The sequence below is a fragment of the Nelumbo lutea genome, chromosome 2 (genome assembly GCF_056320005.1).
Source record: "Nelumbo lutea isolate HS-2025 chromosome 2, American lotus-T2T, whole genome shotgun sequence".
NCBI lineage: Eukaryota > Viridiplantae > Streptophyta > Magnoliopsida > Proteales > Nelumbonaceae > Nelumbo > Nelumbo lutea.
This window is the reverse complement of record NC_142685.1, coordinates 104,710,771-104,735,558: the sequence shown is the minus strand read 5'-3', so window position 1 is coordinate 104,735,558 and position 24,788 is coordinate 104,710,771. Positions and strand designations below refer to the sequence as shown.

Sequence of the window (24,788 nt, the reverse complement as noted above, 5' to 3'; positions counted from 1 at the left end):
ACAAAATAATAAAAATAATGAGCATATCATTAATATTGTATATTCATCATACTGAACAAAAAGATGTATGAAATGTAAGAAGTATTTTTATAAATGATGAAAATGGAACACAAAATTTAATGTCAACCTAGAAATCAAACTATTTTTCTTTTTGGGTTGTGGGTTAGTGGTTTGGGTCAATTGGATTAATCGATGATATAATAGTTAAATAATAAATATTTAAAAATAATAAAAAAGTACAAGTAATCAAAAGAATATATAAAAAATTATATATTAATTATGTCAAACAAAAATTAAGTGTGATAAGTAAAAATTATGTATATAATGTAGGTGAAATATATAATTTAAAACTGATTCGAAAGCAAAGCTATTTTCTTATTTAAATTGTGGGTCAATGATCAAATTTATCAAAGAAATTCATGATGTCATGATTGAATAATAAATATTTAGAAAAGATAGAACACAAAAGAATGAAATGAAGAAATTCAGTTGGTTGACAAGGAATATGTTGGTTATTGTACGGTGGGTGGGGAGATCAGCAAATACTTTGTCAGATGTGTTAGCCAAGCAAGGGGTAAATAGGTAAGAATTGTTTTGGGCTCAGCTGTCATTCCTGTATTTTTTTCCTAGTTTACTTGTAAGATTCAAGAAGGGGCTGCAGCTCGCGCCTCTTCCTCCGATGTTGTTTGAATTCACAACTCTAAATCAACTTCTGAATTAATAAGTTTATTATTATTCATAAAAAAATAAATATTTAAAAAAGATAGAACAGAAAAGATAAAAAAGTACAGAGTTTTGTCAAAGATATTTCAGAACATTTCTTATGTTATATAATCATCATATTAAATAAAAATAATTGTTAAAATGGAAATTATTTTTATTTAAGACAAAAATGGAATACAAAATTTAGTAGTAGTAGTAGTAGTGGAATATAATGTTAAGTTCTTCTCTAGTTCTTAGATCATTCTCTTTGGTCATCCATCTTTTTTCGTGCACTTTCATTGACATTCTTTTGTGTTTTGCTATATTATGTGAATAAATTGCAGTGCTGTTATAGTGGGTAGAAGTATTTATCAATGGGATATTTTATTCACAAGGCAATATTAGGAAAGTTTGCACCAGATTTGTTTATAAACATGGGTATTGCTGTCTAACGATTCATGTAAAAAATTGTTTCAGGCACATCCTCATTTACTTGGGATGCACCACACTAGAATGCCTTTGCCTCTTGAAATGACAGAAGAGCCTGTGTATGTGAATGCAAAGCAGTATCATGGAATTCTGAGGCGAAGACAGTCACGTGCTAAGGCTGAGCTGGAAAAGAAGCTGATAAAAGTTAGGAAGGTATGTATATATTGGTACCTTGATCTTTTGGGTCAAGATACTGATATCACTTATATTCCTTGTCCACATTTATGGATCATTGATTGTTTACACTTTTTGTTAGCAAAGGGAACTAATGTCACTTCAGGATGATATCATCATTATAGAACTTGGTTATTTTGTACAGTTATTCAGAGGAAAGATCTTTGTAGTTGTCAGAGTCTAGGTACTTAGCTGATTGTTTGGCTCACTTCAGGATGACTCATCAATATAGAACTTGGTTATTTAGTACTTTCTTGATTGTTTGGCCAAATATTATTGACCTTTCCATATATCCAAGACGATACATGATAGATGTCATTGAGTATTACGGTTTACTGTTTTTTTTTTGTTTTGTTTTGAGAGAAAAGTAAAGTATCAATATTAAATATGAACAAAATATACAGCAAGATAAAGTTCCTAAGGAGACCAGAAAACTGTTCCCTCTTGACTTGAACCCCACCCTGCTTTACAAAAAGATTATCATGTACAATAAAGGACTCAAAACCTATACCCCTAACCAGCCTGTTACCAGAGAACCAAGAAAACATCTTTCCCACAATTTTCTGAAAAATGGAGTCAGCAGAACTTGTTTATTTTTGAAAACCCGACTGTTTCTTTCTTGCCACAGACACCAAAAAACCACTGCTGGGGTTAAATTCCAAACTAATCTTCCTCTTTTACTCAAGCCCTCCACTCTCCAACCTTTTACAAAATCCTGTACTGAACCTGGGCAGCAACTTTTCACTTCAAATAATTGTGAGATTCTGTTCTAGATCTCTGAAGAAAATTTGCAGTGGATTAATAGATGATTCACTGTTTCCAGATGTCCTTCGCATAGGGGACAGCTATTTGAGTCCAGCAGAGCACCTTTCTCAGAGAGGTTATCCCTTGTAAGTATTCTGTTGAGGTAAGCCGTCCATACAAAAAAGGCAATCTTTAAGACACATTTTTACTCCAAATGATGTGAGTTGGAACTGAAAGTCCTTCTGAACTGTCCACTGCCTTGTTCCCTCTCTTCATTCCCTGTGTTTTCTGCTTTTGGGGAGCTAAGTTATTTTATCTCCTCCTTTGTATACTTATTCCCTCTCTTCTCTTAATTTAATGAAAATGATGTTATTGATAAAAAAAAAAAAACTGTCCACTGCCTTATAAAAAGATTTGACTGTAAACTTTCCAGTCTTCTCCCTCCTCCAGATTCTACCATCAGCCCTTGTTGTCCCCACTTGAGTACTGTAAAGGAGTTACAGAAGTTCCATCCACTCCCCCACTTCCCAATCATTTAGATTCCTTCTGAATTGTGGGATCCAAACCACATTATCATCTTGGATTTGCGAACTTTCAGCAACCTTAGCTTCCTTGTTTGCTGCAACTTTAAACAAGACAGGGAACCTCTTGTTCAAAGGTCTCTCCCCATACCAAACATCTTTCCGGAATTTGACTTTCTCCTCATTTCCTACTTTGGATTTCACACCTTTTGCAAAACAATGGTAAGATTTCTCAATACCTTTCCAAACCGAGCATCCATAGGAATAAGTTGAAGTTCCTGGATCCCATCCCATATTTCTAACACTATACTGGGCCCTGCACCACCCTTTTCCACAGCCCTCCTTGTCTTTCCCCAAATCTCCAAAACCACTTCCCCAGCAGAGCAGTATTGATACTTTTTGCCCTTCTAACCCCCAGACCCCCTACAGCTTTGGGCTGACATACCTTGTTCCAGTTCACCAAGTGGTATTTCTGCACCTTCCAGCCTCTCCAGAGGAAATCCCTCATCTTCTTTTCAATGATAGCAGCCATTTCTGCTGGGATTGGGTACAAGGACAGCAGACAATTTGGGAGGGAGGATAACACACTTTTCACCAGGATAACCTTTCCTCCATAAGAAAGATACTTGGTTTAATGTTACCTATCATTTGCCATGAGACTGATAAGGATGGTGTGAGGAATCTATTTGCTGTGAAAAGAGTTACTGGATATAGGTGTATATATTTAAATCCTATACTATTTTTTTTGGTAAACAGATCCTATACTATCATTATGCTCTTGTAAAGTAGTATCATTTAATTTATTTCTTTGCCCATAGGAGTAATATTGTAATTGTGTATATAAGCCTTGTTAACTTAAAATATCTCACCTTATGGGGGTGGAGGGTGATTGGTTCAACAACACCCTTTTCTCTTTATTTTCAAGTTTCTTCTTTTTTGTTTTGATCAGCTACTTTCAAGTTTCTTCTTGGACTCTTGGACTTTGTTTTCTTGGTTTACATACCTGAATCCTAGAGGGTTTTGACCCTCTTTTTTGTGAGTCTAATATTTTATTTATTTGTGGTATGGTATTTATGTGCTGGAACCTGGGAGTAATACTAGAATGTATTTTGAGGTAGCATAATACTTGATTGGTGAAGAAAATTTTCATTCTGTGGTCATGAACTTGATTGTCCACGTTTTTGTGCTACACTTATGGATTTATTTTCTTCTTTGGGTTTCATTGGTTGTTAATGTAAATTCTATCTATTCTTATAGAATGATTTATTTTTACATTTATTTATGCTTTTATATGTTTGTAATGATGGATAAAGCTTCCATTTTCTAATATTGATGTAATGGGGAAAGTGTCCATACTGTGAAGTTGGAAGATGATGTAGAATAACTTTGATCACCATTGAAGATTAGACTTCAAAGAGGGTAGTTTGAAGATAAATCTCTTACAGGTTGAAAATCAAAGCACTTCCAATGGTTTAGAAGATAAGTAAAAAGAAAATATTATTAAGAAAGAAGAAAAAAGAGTACAAAAATGGTGATAAGAAATGACCCATCCAATAGAAAAATCAAACAGAACCGGAAAAAACAGCCTCCCTCATCCTTAGGTTACATCTTGTCCCAACTGAAACACCCAAACCTAAACACCCCAACCAACCACTGGACATAAAATCTGGTCAGCCCTTAAACAAATCATAATCATTACGCCCTTGAAGAGACCCACCCATACGAGTACTAAACTCTTTTAACAGCAAAAGAAAATTTCATGGAAAGGAAAAAAGAGATACAAACTAGCCAAGTGTTAAGCCAATGCCTCCAAACCAACTAAAGCAATACAATTCACCCATAGACCAATCAATATAAGTTATCCAAAATACAAATTTGAGCCCTAACTTCCCAGTGTTGACCTCAGCAATCTTCTTGCTTATTTGTCAGGCTTTGCCTATTCGCTAATTGCTACTAAGAACACTTGTAGCCAAATTGACATCCTTCATCTTTCTTTTCTTCAAACTTCAGGCTCCCCCTTCCCTATTAATTCTCCCCTAACCTCCTTCCACACTTCCTCAACAAATGCTTCCTCCCTCCTCCCTTCTCCTTGCTTCCATATCTCACCCCCTTCTCCAACTTTCTTTTTGTTATATTCTTCCCTTCTACTTCTTTCAAATTGTCCAATTGCCTGCCTTCCTCACCACCCCTTCCCCCCTAGAAAGAATAGGCTAAGAGACTTCCCAATTGCCACTTGTCTGTCCACCAATTGATCAATACCCACCTTTCCCTTCTTAGTGTTTTCTTCCCTTGTAAGCTCTATAACTTCAGGCTCCACTAGGCAAAGAAAGAGAGTGGGATGAAAAAGGGGGGGGGGTGAGGAGGAGGTGTTAGGTGAGGATATGTTAAGAGTCAATTTCTTAGTTTCGAAGGATTTGGGTACAGGGGAGAAGGTTGAGGTTGTTAAGCTGAACTAGAGAAGACTGAGGAAGAGAAACAGGAGATCTTTGGTGAGAACCTGATCAGAAACCTTTTGTCCAAAAAAGATGACCTGCTAGGGGTGGTGTTTCAAATCTGCTAAGGTGTGGTGGCTTCAGTTGGACATCTTGTCTCGGATTGGGTCTGGTGACCCACTGTTTGCACAGAGTAGCAATCAAGATTCGGAGGAGATCTAGTGGAATATACTTGTTTTTCAGATTCGTAGTAGTTTCAAGTTTGTTTTTGATGGTTTTTATTTGTTTCGTATTGTCGAGGTGCCTGCTTGTCACCTCTTCCTTGCATTTTTTTTTTGTTTTAATAAAATTTCTTTTATTACTCTTTCAAAAAAAAAAAAAAAGCTTCAGGCCCCATTATCTCCTCACCCCCTCCCTCTTTTCCTTTCCACCCTCCTCATGCTCGATTCTTTCCTTTCAACCCTTTCCCCCAAGTCTCCTTGAACCACCATTCTTTTCTTTCTATTGTAAAGCCTCTGTTGATTGTCTTCTGCTCTTTTCCTCTTCAAACTCCTTCCTCCATCCACGCCATCATACCACCGACCCCCCAAAGCTTCTTCCCTAACAGAGCCACCCCCACCCTTGAAGAAGATAGAGAAGATCTAAAGCCATGAGAATCCGAGCATACCTTACCATTTAGTTGTGTGATAATTTCCAAAGTTTTTGCTCTTGTGTTTTGTTTGGCAATACTCTGTCGTCAAACCAGGTATCCCCGGACTTGCACTCACTGAATATCTTTTAGAATATTCTTTTTCCCCAAAGTCATATTTCTTGACTTTGGCTAACCTCGTGATGGTTGATCCTCATTTGAAGAAAAACCTTTGTGTGGTGAGATCTGCTTCTGGTGCCTTTGGTTTTTAACCTTGCTTCATTTCCGTCCTAATTGTGCATCTTCTCCAGAAAACTTACTTCCTGATCACTGAAGCTCATCCAAGCGATGACAGATAGGTGGAGAGACCCATCTCCCCTCCTTCTGTAACCACAACTTCCCTTCAATTTTCATACTTCGAAACAACCCAGACCCAGTCATTCTTTGCTTCTCCTTCCTTCCTTTGATTATTTGTGGCCGTATAGAGCCCCACCCCCTTTAAGCTTCAGACTTTTATCTTCAAAAATGCCCAAGGTAGTGGTACCAGCTGCTATTTTTAAACTAAAATTTACCTCCTGATGTCTGTATCTTTTCTTCCTCCTTCCCTCCCACTTGCTTGACCCTTGGACTTCCACCAATTCAACATTTTCACCCTCTCTCTGTCTTTCCTCACATAACTCCCTCTTACCCTCTTTGGCCATGTCATCACCTTTCCATGAAGAGACACCCACCTCATTATCTCCTTTCCAGTTCATCTTCCCACCCCCTCTGTCTCCTCTTCTGTGCTGAAACGAGATGGTTCTCCAGGCCCCATTGTCTCAGCTTCTACCTCGCCAAACACTTCGTCTTCGACCTTTCTTCATTCACAACCTCTTCCTCCACCTTCACAACAGTCCCGTCAGCTTCTTCAACTACTACTATGTACTCGTACCACACCCATGCAAAAACAAGATTCAGCTTAGTTGGGATGGCTGAGCCGTCCAAGACTTCAAATAATATTCATGCCATATCAAGGTTTTCCCAACTTCTGTATTTGTCATTGAACTTCAGAAATCAGCCGCAGCACTTGCCAATCTCCTCAAAGGTTAGAATGCTCCAAGCTGCAATGGGATGCCTACCATTCTGATCCACACTGCACATCTTCTATCTGCAACTATCTCTCTTGCTGCCGGGAACCATCAATCCAACCTCAAGTTAAAGTCTCTTCTCTTCAATTTTTCTGATTCCAGCATGCACTCTGCATATTGCCTACTGTGAAACATGAATAACAGAAGTTCTGCATTCAACTCTCTTACACCCATTACCTTCTCCCTCCTCCATTCCATCACTGCCCACGCTTCTAATTTCTCCACTTCCATCCAGTGATTTAAGGCGCACAGGCACCTGAAATGCGCCTCACCTAGGTCCTAGGCGCAGCACTAGGCGTGCGCCTTTTGAAAATTTGGCACTTTTTTGCTTTTTTTTGAACATAACAGTTGGGCTGGGGGTGCACTGAAGCTCCAAGAACCTCCAGTTGGTAATGTTGTTCATTCATTATCCTAATATGTCTTCTTAAAAAGCAGTTAAAACCATAAAATCATTATTTTTTGTGTGAAAACTAAGAATTTAAGACCTAACGTGGACTTGTTTGGGCTTGCCTTGAGGGGCGTGGCACAAAGCCGGCTCATAGAATCAGGAACATAATATGTTTTATTACATTAGCTATGTGAAGTACTGCAATGGAGTGAAAAAAGAGATTAGAGGTTTTACATGCTTGAAAATGTTTTATATGTTTGATTTTATTTTTAAATTCTTATTTGAATATGCTTTACATCTTATGTTTATGTATTTTAATTTTAGATAATAGGTTTTTCAAAACATTATTTTAAAATTTTAGTTTATATTTTTTATTAATATTATGTTTAATATTTTTTTGATTTTTTTGGCATTTTTTTGAATTTTCTGACTTTTTTTTTGTTTTTTAGCATTTTTTTTAATTTTTGTGCCTTGCTTTAAAAAGGCACACATCTCACCTTGCGCCTTGCGCCTCAGGTGCAAATTGACCCCTGCGCCTTTTTTGCGCCTTGCACTTTTAAAACACTGCTTCCATCTCCTTTCCCACAACTCTGCTTACCATGCTCGCATGCAAAACTCTCATTCTTTCTTCCATCTTCCCAACCCTTCATTCTTTCCACCTGGTTTCAAGCTAAGGGTTTGACCTCTTTCTTTCAATTCTTGGTGTCAGACCCCTTCATGTGTTCTGCATTATATCGGTCACCGACATGCAGGGATAGAAATGATGTATATTACCAGGTTCCTCTGCAACCACCTTAACACCCTTTTTAAAAATATCCCCTGCAACTCTAGAAGACCCCAACCTATCTTGATCATTTTCATTCCTTGCATTAGAATCAATTTTTATTGTATCCAATTTGTCATTCTCCCCCTCTGAAGGTTTACAAGACCTTGCAAATCTTCCCCCCTCCCATCCCCTATAAAGCATGAGCCCAAAATTTTACTTACACTTTGTTCACCACTTTCTCCAAACCAATTGATTTTTCAATTTCATGTTCACGAGTTTCATTAAGAATAAGATCACCCTTACATGAATCGATTTCTTCATCAGAATTAGCCTCAATCACCTTGTCAAATGGCTGAGTTCTATATTTCCTCTTTCGCTACAGAAATTTGAGCAAGAGTTCTCAAAACCTCCCTTGAATGTCCCTCCTCTCCAACACCATCCCTCCGTCTCTGAGTCCTCGATATTCCCCCCACTTAAGATCCCCTCTTCAGCCATGCACTCCTTGTCTCCTTCCCACCCTTAATTCTCCCTTCCTCTTCCATCCTATCCTCATTAGGTCCTTCTGTTGCACTTCTCCCCTCTGCACAATCCCCCACCCTCTCTTCCTCCTTTCTGCTACCCCACCTTACCAATTCTTCTTGAGTTCCACTTCTTAACACACTTCCATCCCCTTGGGCCATAAGTCCTTCCTGCAACTGCTTTTCAAACTCCGAATTTACTCCCAAGTCAACAAAAAACTCTTTCTTTTTTTTTTTGATTAATAACAATGAACTTTTACTAATAAAGATTGAGATAATCAGAGTTACAAAGAAGGGAGCTAAATAGTCTTAACTCCCAACTTCCCAAGGTACAATATGACCATGAATCAAATACAATTACACTTACAAAACAGCCCAGAACATAGTATTCCTGTTTACCCCTTGCTTAGCTAGACCATCTGCCAATGCATTTGCAGTTCTCTTTATCCATGTATAATGTATTTCCATGTCCTTGGTGAGCCACTTGAACTTCCTCTTTTCATTGCTGTATTTCCAGAGCATAGAACCGTCCTCTGTTAGCCAATTCACCACAATTCCAGAATCACCTTCTATGATCAACTTTTTAATATTCAGCTCTTTGGCCCTTTGTATCCCTTCAATAGCTCCTAGGATCTCAGCCCTCAAGAGTCTCCTACCCCAATCAGACTAGAGTACATAGCCAACAAATTTCCTGCTTCATCCCTTATTACTCCCCCTATTCCAGAAGGCCCTAAAGAACTCTTTCTCTGTGATACCTCAGACCTAGGTCACTCATCACCTGATCCCCATTCACATCTCCCTTCCACAATATTTGGATTCCGCTTTCTCTCCTCTATCCCTGTAAATGTACTTTGTTATGCACCAGACATGCCCCTTCTCATCTTGATTCACAGACTTGTTGCTTAGTCGCTACTTTGTTAACCCCAACATCACAAAGCAATTTTTTGACCTGTATCAAAGTGTAAGATGATAGACCCAACTTATGGTCTATCCCATGCCCAGTAAGTGTTATCATGTGGTTCATTAAGTTATCACTTACCACGTGACATCTCTTTACACCCTAATATTTTTATTTTACCCTGCCTCGGGAATGTTTGAACTGATTCATTCGTCATGTCGCTTTGAATAACCCCCTATTTATATTAAATTGAATTTCTCTCTGTGTAACTGGCTGCCTCGTTACACGTGCAATTGCCTGAGCATATGGCAAAAATGAGTTGCTTTGAAAAAACCCCTGATGCCCAGATGTTTCATTAATCATGGAGAACTTAACTTGTCTTTTGGCCTGCTCAACTCTTTGTCTTCCAGATTTAAAAAGTATCTCTGTCCTTCTGTATCATCTTTCCTTCCATGCCATGTAGCATCTGCCATCCCATGGTCATCATATTCTCCTCTCCCTTCCCTCCAATATTGAGCTCCAATGAAGCGATCCACGCCTTGTACACCATTCCATTTGAATGATGTTTTATAAGCCACGAAATCATTTCTGGCTTGGTACCTGTGACCTGAATCACTGCAGCATGGGGAATTGGAGATGACTTAGCTTTGCCACTTTTGAAAAGACAAAAACAACTCATTTGACCAGAGATGAAAAGGAATTATGTATTCAAGATACGACACAGTTGATGAATATTATGAAACCAGGGAAGGCAATGTAGTTTGGTATCTAACATATAGGAATCTTTTTTTTTTTTGCTACTAATTTATGATGCCATTTTTGCAAAGGAATATTAGTGTATGCTTGACTTTCTTGAAAGCCTTAGATTCATATTTGTATCAGGGGTTGAAGTGAAAAGTGTATGAGATGTAGATTCTGATGGTATTTGTTTGAAGAAATCCTTCCATAACAAATTAACTTGGGGATTGTGGAACAACATCAGAAGTGGCAAGGTTTTTGGGAAATCGTGTTGTCACCATGGTGCAGGCACATTCACATGGTTGATTTGCTTGGGTGAAACTTTACTTTGGAAGGGATTTATTTTTTGGTAATAAGGTGGTGAAGGAGGATAATAAAACTGTACTTCATTCAATATGTCTGATTGCGTATGGGGATTTTTCTTATATTGACCATTTTTGGATACTTTTCTCAAGAAGCTAAAGGAATATTTAGTGGATCATATTTTGTTTCTAAAAGCATTTATGATTTTGACCCCTAAAATTGGCATCTTTGGTTGGGAGGTGACTTTCTAATTGGCTAATGCACCTAACTTTCTGAAGAGAGATAATTGGTGCTTATGCTCACTTTTATGTTTTTTGTAAGATAGGATAATTAGGGAATCATTTTTTTGGTGTATTTAGAACCATTTCTTTGATCTCTTTGAACTCCAACACCTTTATAGTTAGAAATGTACAAGATACCATGGACTTCCATAGAAATGGAATGTGAGCCCTAATACATTCTGTCTTTTTTGATTTTCCAAGAATATTTCATAACAAGGAGAACACTTTCTAGAAGTACTACTTAAATTATCCATTCGGTCTTTTGAGGCTTAACGGTGGATATGTTTTATAGAGATTGTAGTGTCATAACATGATTTGGCCTTACAGAGATAAGATTAAGCATGGTGGTACCCAGAAGTGTGTTAGTAAACCCTAGTTGATTCTAGGTCAAAGTAGAGAAGAAGAAAGAAGAAAGAAAAGAGAAAGAAGAAGAGTATTCGGTCAGACTAGAAGAGAGAATGTAAAATCACCCCTCTCCTAGTCGACCCACTTGAATTTATTCAAAAAACTTAGAGTTACAAGAAAGACTATTTTGTCCCTCATAGAAGATGGGACACAACTTAAACTCGGATACAATAGACCTTTCACTTTCAAGAAGATAGACCAGAATGACCAAAATACCCATGACTTGAGCATTCTAACATTCCCCCTCAAGCTGGAGAGTATATATCATATAGTCCCAGCTTGTTACAAATGTAATCTATTCTTCCTCGAGGCAATCCCTTTGTGAAGAGATCTGCCCACTGATTTCCTGAGCTCACATGAAATGTAATTATTACCCCACTTATCACTTTCTCTCTCACAAAGTGACAATCCACCTCAATATGTTTAGTTCTTTCATGGAAGACGTGATTGGATGAGATGTGAATAGCAACTTGGTTATCACAGTATAGTTTCATGGGTTTGTCAATTGAGAATCCCATCTCCTGTAGTAAGTTCTTCAGCCATACTAGTTCACATGGTATGGGCCATATCCCTGTATTATGCTTCTGCACTACTTCTTGCCACCATTGTTTGCTTCTTGCTCTTCCAAGTTACAAGATTGCCACTCAATAAGGTACAATACCCTGTGGTTATCTCCTGTCTGATATAGAGCCAGTCCAGTTAGCATTTGTGTACCCTACTATCTCAAGAGTTCTTCCATTTTGGTATAACAAACCACGACCTGGAGCACCCTTTAGGTACCTAACAATTCTCAGAACAACTTCCCAATGAGGAACCCAGGGATGTTGCATAAACCGACTCACCACACACAACAAATGATATATCTGGTCGGGTAATGGTCAGGTAGTTCAACTTTCCCACCAACCTTCTGTATCTTCCAGGATCATTAAATTCTTCACCTGCATCTACACTCAACTTGGCATTGAGTTCCATAGGAGTCTCTGTTGGTTTAGCACCTAACAATCTTGTTTCTTCAAGTAGATCAAGAATATATTTTCTCTGACATAGGTTGATCATCTGTTTTGACCTCGCAACCTCTATTCCTAGGAAATACTTCAGTTTCCCCAGATCTTTCATATTGAAGTGGTCCTGTAAGAAATTTTCAGCCTGTCAATTCCATTGTTGTCACTTGAGTTATAGCTGGACACAGAATGATCAACCTGACACTGTTTCATCCCAAAGGCCTTCACCACTTCACTGAACCTGCCAAACCATGCACGTGGAGATTGTTTCAGTCAATAGATTGCCTTTTTGAGCCTACACACCGTACCAGCCTCCCCCCGAGCAACAAACCTTGGTGGTTGCTCCATATACACCTCCTTAACAAGATCACCATGTAGGAAGGCATTTTTTATGTCAAGTTGTACGAGAGGCCAATCATACATAGCATCTAATGAAATCAACACCCGAACTGAACCAATTTTAGCCACAGGAGAGAATGTCTCCATATAGTCCACCCCATATAATTGAGAATAGCCCTTGGCCACTAACCTTGCCTTGCCTTCAATTGTTCCACATTGCCATTAGGAAGATACTTCACTGTATAGACCCATTTACACCCAACAGTGTGCTTACCAGGAGGAAGAGTGGTGAGTTCCCACGTGTAATTATGTTGTAGAGTAGAGAGTTCTTCTTCCATGGCTTGCCGCCACCCTAGGGAGGTAAGGGTCCTGTACAGTCTTGGGAATGGGAACAAGTGAGAGTAATGATATAAACTTGCAATGAGAAGTAGAAAGGTGAGCAGTGGAAACATAGTTTGAAATGGGATGAGAAGTACAAGTACGTTTACCTTTCCGCAGAGCAATAGGGAGATCAAGATCTGAGGGAGAAGGAGCAGTAGCAGGATCTGTCGACAGGTGCTGAAGTGGAGGAGGGGCTGAAGCACTTCTGTGGGTATACACTTGAGTAATTGATGGCCTCTTTGTAGTAACAGACATATGATGTGCATCTGTAGTAGGAATGGGAGCTACGGGAAGAGTGTCCACAACCGGTACAGGAACAGGAACCACAGAGGGAGAAGAAGAGACCCCAACATTTGAGAAAAAAGGAACTGATTCAAAGAAGGTGACATCAGAGCACACAAACGATTTATGAGATTTTGGGTTATAACACTTATACCCTTTTTGAGTCCTCGAGTAGCCAAGAAAGATACACTTCGTAGCTCGAGCATCTAGCTTGTCTACTCCAGGTCCCAAGTGTTGAACAAAATAAACATAGCCAAAGACTCTTGGGGTGAGAGGAAATGGAGACAAAGTGGGAAACAACACAGAGAAAGGGGATTGACTTCCAAGGATTGACATGGGCATCCGATTTATCAGAAAGCAGGATGTAAGAACAGCATTACTCCAAAAATGCTTTGGGACATTCATATTGATCATCAAGGACCGAGCAGTTTCAAGAAGATGTCTACTTTTCCGTTCAGCTACACCGTTTTGTTGCGGGGTGTAGGCACAAGAAGTTTGATGAATTATCGCATGATGTTCTAGGTATTTGCTGAAATGGTGAGGAGTTGTATTCTTTGGCATTATCAGAGCGAAGTATTTTCATATGAACACCAAACTGAGTGCGTATTTCAATACGAAATTTTTGAAAAATAGAGAACAATTCACTACGGTCTTTCATAAGATAGATCCATGTCATCATTGAAAATTCATCAACAAAGATTACAAAATACTTATACCCATTGTATGACACCACTTTAACTGGACCCCATACATCAGAATGAACTAAAGCAAAAGGACTTGAGATACAACTATCAATTCTTCGACTAAATGAGACTCGATGATGTTTTCCCAACTGACATGACTCACAATCTAATGATGAAAGATGACTCAAGGAAGGAACCATCGGCTTCAAAGCCTTGAGAGAGGGATGACCAAGTCTGTAGTGCCATTGGAGAGGAGTAAGAGATGACTGAAAAGCCACTAGGGGGCCACCACCATCAAGATAGTACAAACCACCTGCTTCATGCCCTCCACTAATCTTTCTCCCTGTCTTGAGATCCTAAAACACACAAGAAGAAGGATAGAAGGTTACAGAACAATTAAGGGACTTGGTTAATTTGCTAACAAATATAAGGTTAAAAGGGAACTTAGGAACATATAAAACAGATGCTAAAGACAAGGAGAGATCAACATCACCAACACCACAGATTGGAGGTGTAGAACCATTAGCAAGTGTAACTGTTTGAGATGTGGAGGAGTGAGAAAGGAAAGAAAATACATCAAGAGTCCCAGACATATGGTTCGAGGCTCCGGAGTCAATGATCCAGGGTGAGGCTTTGGAAGCTAAGCAAGCCATACCTAAATGGGCAAGTGTAGCGGTGTTCTGCTGAGATGTTTGAAGGAACTGCTCATATACTGCACGTGCTACACTCACCATTTCCTGCCCAGAAGCACAAGCAGATGTGGAGGGGGTTGGGTCAGTTCGCTGGCTTTCAGTAATTGTGCTACTACTCTTAGACGTAGCATGGTGAGCCCAAGTGTTGGGTGGACCGCACAAATCATAGTAGAAATTAACTATGTGCCCCTCTAAGCCACACTTTCTCTGAGCATTACTCCTTCCTTTTCCACGGCCTCCCCTTGACTCTCGGCCTCCAGCTCGATCACTAGCCCGGTTAAACATGTATCCACCACGGTTGCTTGGAGGTCCACTGCTGCCACCACCACTTCTACTTCCACGACCACTCCCTTTACTCACTACCAAACCAGATCTATCAGAGAAGGAAGAATGTTCTACTGGCTCAATGGATGTCCTCTTAAGACGAGCAAAAACTTTTTCAAGTGAAGGGAGAGCGGATCCCCCAATATCTGTTCTTTGACAAGCTCATGCATAACCTTCAAGCCCACAAGAAACCTAGTCACATCAATCTGTTCACGTTGCTGTTGTTGGATCTGGACATCTGATGTTAGAGGGTGATACACATTGAGCTCATTGCAGATGTTCCTCAAACTTGCATAGTACTCTTCTAAGCTTTGACTCCCTTGCTTCAAATTGAAGTATTCTTGGTACAACTGATATACCCTAGTTGTGTTGTCTTGTCCAGAGTACAACTTCTTAGCATGATCCCAGATTTCTTTGGCTGTATCTAGGAACATGAATTTCACACTAATCTTTGGTTCCATGCTGTTCCAAAGCCACGTCATTATTTGTGCATCTTCTTGTTCCCAGTCACTGAACCTGGGGGAATCAGAGGGAGGTTTCTCCTCTCTCACATGTTTTACTTTCCTCTTGGCCTTCAAGAACAACTCCACGGATTTTGCCCATGGTACATAATTCTCACCATTCAACTTGATGGATGTCATTTGAATACTTAGATAATCTGGAGAAGGCATGATTTCTGTTTTGTTGTCATTCCCATCTGCAAATGAAGTCATCTTAATTATTTCACCTTCAAATATACACCACAACCTCACACACCTCACAAGACTTATCTCACTTATGATACCACCAACTCCAACTTCTTCAATTGCACATTACACACTACACACTAAGGCTGAAATCATTCAGTCAACACATCAAACACCTTGATTGCACACTGCAGGGCCATTTACCATCAACACGCCAAAGCTGAAATCACTCAGTCATTTCATCGAACACTTGTTCTTCATACTGCAGAACTGATTACACGCAAGGTCTAGGAGTTCACTTTTAAGCATTTAGAATCATAGATATGTCAGCCACCACGACACAACCACCACCACGTCACTGCTGTCGTGGACTTCAGTAGTCTCTGACTCTTCTTTCAGCACACATATGAGCAAGAAAAAAAAGAACATGATTGATATGCATATCAGTCTCACCAAGCTCCACAACAACTAACTTTTGAAGCACAAAATAGCTTTCACAGTCCATTATTTGAGCACACGACAGCAGTGTTCATACCTGTCTACGTTCAGCCCTCTTCGGACGTTGAATAGAGGGTCTAGTGTACCACTTCAACGACCACCACAGTACCGGCCAGAGGCATTCTCACCTTCAGGCCTTCAAAACGACAACTCCTTTTTCAGCCCTTTATCGAATCTTCAATCAGGTCGGCTGAAGGATGAAAACTACTGTGAAGCTGGTGGCGAACCCAGGAAGAGGACAGCAGCAAGAAGAGAGAACACGAGACCTTATTGCTCCGATACCATGTTAGTAAACCCTAGTTGATTCTAGGTCAAAGTAGAGAAGAAGAAAGAATAAAGAAAAGAGAAAGAAGAAGAAGAGTATTCGGCCAAACTAGAAGAGAGAATGTAAAATCACCCCTCCTAGCCGACCCACTTGAATTTATTCAAAAAACTTAGAGTTACAAGAAAGACTATTTTGTCCCTCATAGAAGATGGGACACAAAACCTAAACTCAGATACAATAGACCTTTCACTTTCAAGAAGATAAACCAGAATGACCAAAATACCCCTGACTCGAGCATTCTAACAAAGTGGAAAGATAATAAGTCATGTTTAAGTAACATGACTATAAAGAAGCATTTGACTATTTTTTGTACATTTTTATTATTTTTGGGGGTGGTGGTGGAAGGACAAATGGAGAATGGTCTTATGGAACCAATAGGAACATTTGCCTAATCAAGAATGATATAAAGCTAACGTGCCAACTGCTGATTGGTTGGTTGGTAAGGTCTCCTGTTGGTTGGTAAGGAAGGGGATGGTATTACTAAATCTTTCCATGCAATCACTAATGGAAGGAGAAAAAACTTCGTGGAAAAGTTAGAGATCAATGGTGAAGTAGTAGATGATCAAGAGGAGATTGCTAATGTTTTTCACGAATCATTTCAAGGCAGTTTACAAAAGACAGGGGATGTGAGGCTTAGAGTTGATGGGTTAGAGTGGCTTAGATAGGACTCAGAGGTGGCAAATCAGTTTGAATTGGATGAAATAAAGGGAGTCGTGTTTTCAATGGATAGATCTAAAGCTCCTGGACTTGACGGTTTCACTATGTCTTTCTTTCAGGATTGTTGGGATATCATCAAGTAAGATATGTTGGCAGTATTTGAGGAGTTTGCGGAGACTCACTTTATAAGTCCAGGGATCAACTCCACCTTCTTGGCTTTGATCCCTAAAAAGGGAGAGGTTGTTCAATCGAAAGACTTTAGACCCATCAGTCTAGTGACTAGCATTTATAAAATTTTGGCCTAAGTGTTGTCGTTAAGGTTAAAATCAGCCCTGCCAACTTTAATAAGCCAATCACAAGGGGCCTTTCTTCAAGGTAGGCAGATCATAGATCAAATTTTGATAGTAAATGAATGTGTGGCGGACTTCAAGAGAAGGGGTAGGAAAGGTTTTGTATGTAAACTGGACTTGGAGAAAGCGTATGACATGGTCGATTGGTCTTTTCTGTTGGAAGCCCTGAGGAACTTTGGGTTTGGAGAGAAATGGTGTGGCTGGATTGAGGCTTGTTTAAGAACTTGCCATTTTTCAATTTTAGTTAACGAAGTGGTTAGAGACTTCTTTCCATCCTCTAGAGGGTTGAGACAAGGGGATCCTCTCTCTCCTTTCCTTTTCACCTTGGTAGCCGATGTGTTTAGTAGGCTCATTTCAAGAGCTGATGGGTTGGATATGTTTAGAGGATGGAGGGTAGGAAGAGAGGGTATTGTGGTGTCACACCTGCAATTTGCAGTTGACACAATCATTTTTTGTGAGTATGGAGATCCCTCAGGCTAGAAACTTGAAAGGAGTATAAAGTTGTTTGAACGCGTGTCAATTTTGAAAAGAGTTGTGTAGTGGAGGTAAATTTGGAGATGGAGGAATGGAGTGAGGTAGCAGAGTCTTTAGGTTGACTTACATCTAGCTGGCCCTTGAAGTACTTAGGTATGCCTCTATGAGATAATCCAAGAGGAGGAAGATTTTGGAATTCGACCGTAGAAAAATGCACAAAGAAGCTGGCTGGTTTGGAAGAGAAACTACATTTCCCTTGGGGGTCGGATCACTTTAATTAGAGCTACTCTTGCGAACTTGCCATCTTACCTTTTGTCTGCCTTTAGAATGCCACAAAAGGTGATTTTGAAGGTAGAGAAAGTCACGAGGGATTTCTTGTGGGAGTTGGGGGAAGGGAGGAAGGATCATGTGGTTAGGTGAGAAATAGTGTGTAGGAGGAAGGAGTAGGGGGGATTGGGATTAGGCAATCTAAGGAAGAAAAATACAGCATTACTAGGTAAATGATTATGGAGGTGGCCTCTAGAAAGGGAGAGACTTTGGCATAAAGTGGTAAGGAGTGTGCATGGTGTTGTAGACAATGGATGGGATGCTGGTGTATCTCGGCGTGCTATGATGAAATCCCCATGGAAGGCTATTCACAGTATTTTTCTTGTTTTCCTGAACCTGATCAGGTATGATGTTGTACTGGAGATAGGGTTTTGTTTTGGGAGGATGTTTGGCTTGGTGACTGTGCCCTCAAGGACCTCTTTCCCTCTTTGTATTCCATCTCGTGTTTTAAAAACGAGCCAATTCAAAGGTTTGTATCCTCATCATTTTCTTCTGGCGTAAACTGGAATATGGGTTTTAGAAGAGATTTGAGAGATTCTGAGCTTGACCAGGCTGCTTTGCTCCTTAAAACTATTGATTCTGTTTGCTTGGACCCTCCTTCTGTAGACTCCCGTATTTGGAAGCCTTTACCTTTGGGTTCCTTTTCTTGTGCCTCCTTTGCTTTCTTGTGCTCCTCTCCATTGCCTCAACCTTTTCATAGCAGGGAAGTTTGGTCCAAACCTGTCCCTCCTAAAGTTGGAGCCCTTTGTTGGGAAGTCTCCCTCGGGAAAAGCAACACTTTGGATGTTTTGCGAAAAAGAAGACCTAGTCTTTATATCTCTCCTAACTGGTGCATCCTATGCAAAACTAATGTGGAAAGTTGCTACTATATACTAATCACTTGCCCTTTTGTTGTAGGCCTTTGGGAAAAGCTTTTTCATCTTTTTGGGTGCAGGTGGACAGAACCGGTGCAGATTTGCAATCTTTTTGATCCTACAACTTTCAGGTGGCCAAAGAGAAGAGGAAGAGTTTTGTGGAGGTGTGTTAGAGCTGCTTTGGTGTGGATTGTGTGGGAGGAACGAAATGCTAGAATCTTTAATGACAAGGAGAGGGATCAAATATGTGTGTTAGAAAGTATCTTATGTAGGGCCATAAGTTGGGTAAAATCCTTGGATCTGTTTTCCACCTATACTTTCAATGACATAAGGAGAAATTGGGAACAACTAGCTAAAAGTTCCACAATCAGAAGCAAGCCGGTGGTGGATTGGAAGCCTCCTGATGCAGGTGTCATTAAACTAAATTTTGATGGAAGTAGTTTGGGCAACCCGGGGCCATTTGGAATAGGTGGAGTCTTTAGAAATGATGAGGGTCAGATTGTAGCTCTATTTTCTGGTCCTGTAGGGTGGGGAGACTCTGTAAATGCAGAACTCCAAGCTGTGTTACAAGGAGCAGAATATGCAAGAGAGTTGGCAGTGGAGCATTTAATGATTGAAGGTGATTCCAAAGTGGTTATTGGATGGCTAAAAGAACCAGAGATGGCAGCCTGGCTGTACAGGGGGGCTTTGAGAAGATTTAAGTGGCTGATTTCAAATATTTCAGTCACAGTTCAATGGGAAAGAAGATTGGCAAATGGGCTGGCAGACCCTCTAGCTAAACAAGGAGTACATAGGAATCAGCTCTTTTGGGCTCAATTGTAAGCTTTATGATGTAGTTTGGAGGCTGCAGCTCGTGCCTCTTTGTGGGGAATTGTATGATGAATACTTAGTTCTTTATTTAATAAAATTTTCATTATCATTATCTATAAAAAAAAAGGTCTCCTGCTGGTTGTAGCAGAGACTTGGGACTGGATCCTGCCTGCACCTGGGTTGGGGGGGGGGGATTATGGGTTTAGGGGATGGGCTACTCCCCCATTGTGTGGCTCCTAGGAGCAAATATATCCAAAAAAATCGAATGATATAAAGCTGATTTTGTGAATTCTTATAAGCACTGGTAACTTTCATAGATATGATTTGGGGGCATTAAAAGTAATTCAGCAACAAGCTCGGATATGACATAAACAATAAGATTTGGATAGAAATTGCAACTACGCTGTTGATGAATAACATATGATGAGAACTAGTATCTTTCTTTCCTTTCCCCAACCTCATGTCCTTATTAATTAATTGTGCTGCCAAGTATGGGGTGACAAAGGGTGAATGCTGTAGCAATAGTACTGATAAAAAAATGCTGTATCAATAGTGTGATATTATTTGCAATCACATAACCTATATTGTATGTGGGATGAGGACTTAAGATGATCGTGTATGATGTTATTAGAACATGGATGCCAATAAAGATGAGCAACTTTTGTTGCCATAATAGTTAATATTCAATAGTCTTATTTATCCATTACAGAAATTAAAGCAATATCAAATCTATAACTTAAAATGCATATTTAAGAAAGCATTAGTAATGGTGCGTGGGAGAGAGATGGGATTTTTAGGATTAAGTTTTGGGTTTGGAGAAGACTTGGACTTTCCTAAGGTAAGTTCGTTGTCCCTGAGGTCATTTGCATCTTAACTAATGGGGAAGTTTGAGACTAGCGAGAAAGGCCCTAAGTTGGCATGAGACTCGAGAGTTCAATTTCTGTGGACACAAAGGGATGTAAACTGTTGGTTGATGCTCTAGCCAAACAAGGGGTCAACGGGGTTGTGTTTTGGGGAACTTTATATAAATGGGATTGATAGCTGACGCGTTAGAGATGCTTGGGGTGCTCAACACTTCCTAATGTAAATTACATTTTTTCAATTAATAAGTTTCGGGATTTCAATTGAAAATAATCAAGGGAAAGGTAGCAAATAAGTTTCGGGATTTCAGCAAGCAAGTATTTCAAGAAATTAAGAAGGATTCAAAGAGATTCAAGAATATAGTGAGATATGATATGATGTCCAACAAGAATGGAATGTATCAAGAAAAGAAGTAAGAATTTAATCAGGAATACTAATTCTTGATGTTATAATTCAAATATTATTTTCTAAATCAATCACTCTTCTAAGATTTATCAATTGAAGATAGGGTTGGCCACCCTTTGAGAATAATGATGCAGTTGCAATTTTTTTTTGAAAAGGTAATGAAAGGTATATGAAGGGAATATTACTTAAACTTTCCCTATACTTCTGAAATGGGCTGAAACTTCCCCTGCATTTTAGAAATAGGCTGACATCCCCATTTATATATATCTTTTGTTTTATTTTTTTTTTGGGGGGGGAGGAGGAATAAACTTCTTTCCATCAGATATCAGCTTTATGAACTGAGCACCACATGACTTTTACAAATTTTCATAAATCCAAAGTAACCTATCTATGCAAATTTAGATATTATCGAGACCAAGATGTCATTATTTCACCTGTAAGAGTTAATAGTAAACATCATTTCTCTCTTCTTTTGGTTGAGGTCTATGTTGTTAGACTTGGACTGGATATGTTGCCTGGGTCGCAAGTTGAACTGTTTGACTATTTGGTTCAACCATTTTGGCTTGTCCAAATAAAAAATGCAAAAAAAAAAAAAAGAAAACGAAAAAAAGAAATGATTCCAGACTATCCTTTTAAAATTATTTTACATCAAGATAAGTTTAAAACAATAAATAATAGAGGGTATAACAACTAAAAATACATATATAAGGAGCAAGCAATATTTTAAAACATGGAAGCATGACACAAGGCATTCCACTACCTGGAGGTGTGAGGCATAGTTCAAGGAGGGGATCTCATCTTTCTTTTTTCTCTTCTTTTTGTGAATGTTGTTTTATATCAAGAAGAATGAAGATGCATAATACTAGATGAAATTACTCCAGGCTTTACTTTTCTGTCTGTTCTCTTTGTTTTTTTTTTTTGTTTTTTTGATAAGCAAATAAACTTTTTTAATTCATCAATTATTGATTAAGGTACAGGATTTTTATGGTTTCAGCAATTTAATGACCCATAATACAACGGTTTACAGTTTACCCAGAATCAAGTAAGTCTATCTTCTTCTTTTTTGGCCAGGACATCTGCCAATCCATTTGCTTCCGTTTTTTTTTTTTGTTTTGATAAATGAGTAAGATTTTATTAATCCAGCAAATAAGAGTTATAGGCAACCCAAGGAAAGGCACGAGATGCAACCTCTCTAAAGGTGAACCTAAGCTTCTAAGCTGCTGATTTGATTTGCTTTGCCTAAGATATGACCAGGAGTGAATCTCTTTTGATTTCTGTGTCTGTTCTCTTTTTTCCTTCTTTTTCATTTTCTTTCCCTTCCCTTTCTTTTTTCTTTTTTCTTTTTTCTTTCCTTTCGTTTTTGCCTTTTTGCCTTTTTGCATGATACGTATGCCTCATGCCGCATACAAAAGGCATATGCCTCAGAGGCATCAATGCCTTTGGTATCTTCAAGGTTCAAAGTATCAATACGATAAGCTCTGTATTAGGCGTATTGTATTGTATCTTTTGGTCACTGATATACCTGTTTACAGGTGTTTTTGGGAACCCATTTTTTTAAATAATATATGCTTAAAGCTGAAAGTTGAAAAAAACTAAAAATAAAAATAAAAGGAGTACCGTTTGAAGTATTGATACACCTCAGTTGATACACAAGGTGTACTTTGAACCTTTGGTATATGCATCAGTTGTTTGGGGGTGCCTCACCTGGAGGCATGCCTCCAGGGCTATGCCTCCAACACCTTTTTAAAATTCTGGGACCAAGCAACCAAAAAAGCATTAGTTAAGGCTTTCTTCTTGGACATGTTGGTCAAAAAATTTCTTTTGGTGAGTTTGTTACATTATAGTAAGGTTCAGTTTTAAAAGGTGTGGGAGGCATATGCCTGGAGTCATGCCTCTAGGTAAGGTGCCCCGTAAATGCCATAAGGCATATGCCTCAAGGATGTGAGGTGCCCCCAAATTTTCATAAGACAGATGTCGGAAGTGGAGATGCATTTGAGTCTTATGCCTCAGGTCCATGAGGTGTGCTAGAGGTGTACGCCTCATGTGCCTCACACTTCATCCTTTGGTTCTCTCTCTATTTGCTCTGGGCACCCATCTTTCGGTCCCAAGTTCCTTTCCCCAACCACCTTTTTGGTGACAAAAAAGCCTTCATTTATTTGTTTTTTTGGTAAAACATTAAACAATGCCATTATCTAAAACATTCTCCTTACTAGAATTGCCAGGAAAGAATGGTTGTCTCAAAGAAAGGTGACATCCAAGCAAAAGTGCTCCTGTTGATGTGCATAACACAATTTTTTAAAATGTGGAGGCATGATGCCTAGTTAGCAGAAGAGGCATAAGCCTTCTGAGCACAAAGAGGTTTAAGTGTGTTGTTTAGATGTTTTATATTTTTCTGTTTTGGTCTTATTCCAAGCAAAAGTGCCCCTGTTGATGTGCATAACACAATTTTTTAAAATGTGGAGGCATGATGCCTAGTTAGCAGAAGAGGCATAAGCCTTCTGAGCACAAAGAGGTTTAAGTGTGTTGTTTAGATGTTTTATATTTTTCTGTTTTGGTCTTATGTGGTCAGTAAATAGATAGTGCAGTATGATTAGTTTTGGGGGTCTGTACATGGGCATTTAGATTATACTATATAATAAACAAACTTGGAAGATTTTCATCCTATGCATTATGTTAATGTATAATTGGGAACATGATAAAATGGTTGCCCCACCTTGATCTATTATAAAAAGTGGCTTAAATGCAAATACAAGAGGCGTATAAAGCACAATAGAGGAGGCATAATCCTTTAGGCTGCGCCTCCAGGCATTATCCTAGTGTCTTGACTGGAGGTACACATAAACCTCTTGTATAAAGCATAATAGAGGCATATGCCTCCTATGCCTCTAAGGTGGAAATGTATGCCTCAAAGCATTTTCTTGGCTTCTGCCTGTAGGCATGCCTTGAATGCTTTTTAAAACATCAGTGTAGCAAAGGAAAACACACTCAATAGCTCTTGGTTCAGACTTTGTTCTTATGACATGTACAAACAAACGCGCTTAGTGGAATAGGGCTGAAAGGAGATTTGTAAGCAACCAGCCAAGTTGGCTTACAGTTTATCAAATGGATAGTTATATGAACCACATCCCCCCAAAAATCGAATGGCAATATGGCTGCTAAAGAAATACTCCTTGAGACTCCAAGTATTCGCCTATTCTTCCTCAGTCACTCCATCTGTTGAGGAGTATAGGCAGCAGAGCTTTATGGATGACCTTGTGCTCTTAACAACTAACCACCCCATTCTCGACTGGTGTGCACCCTTCATTGCTAATAACATTACAAAAGTACCCTGTCCGCCAATAACATTGACAGCAATAAAACAATAATTAATAGCTGTGCAATTGTGGGTCAGCACATTTCTAATATCTCAATAATAGTAGTTCTCATGTATGGTTTGCTATGTTTATAAGCTATAGTTGCATTAATAGACAACTAGTTTACTTAACCTAGTGACCTTTGTTGGTTTTTATGTTTATATAGATAAAAGGAATGGCAAAACAGGATTCATGTAACCAAACCAATATAGTTGGGACAAGACTTCGATGATGCTGATGTTTATATAGTTTATTTAACATATTATGATCATATAGTTTACCTAGCTTGTGATACTTAGAATTGAGTTGTGACTTGATGATGGTCTCTCTGCTCGTCTTCATGGATGTGACCCAGGTTTGAGCAAGAATAAC

At 39.1% G+C, this 24,788-nt stretch overlaps 1 protein-coding gene across 3 annotated transcripts in view; it reads left to right on the top strand.

Annotated features, from left to right (window-relative positions):
* The window catches only part of LOC148872492 (nuclear transcription factor Y subunit A-1-like), a 31,031-nt gene that overhangs the window by 4,781 nt on the left and 1,462 nt on the right, over positions 1–24,788 (top strand). For all 3 annotated transcript variants that reach the window (XM_088968965.1, XM_088968966.1, XM_088968967.1), the window contains exon 5: positions 1,180–1,344. In XM_088968965.1, the coding sequence (XP_088825091.1) occupies positions 1,180–1,344 (165 nt within the window). The remainder of the gene's footprint in view (positions 1–1,179; positions 1,345–24,788) is intronic.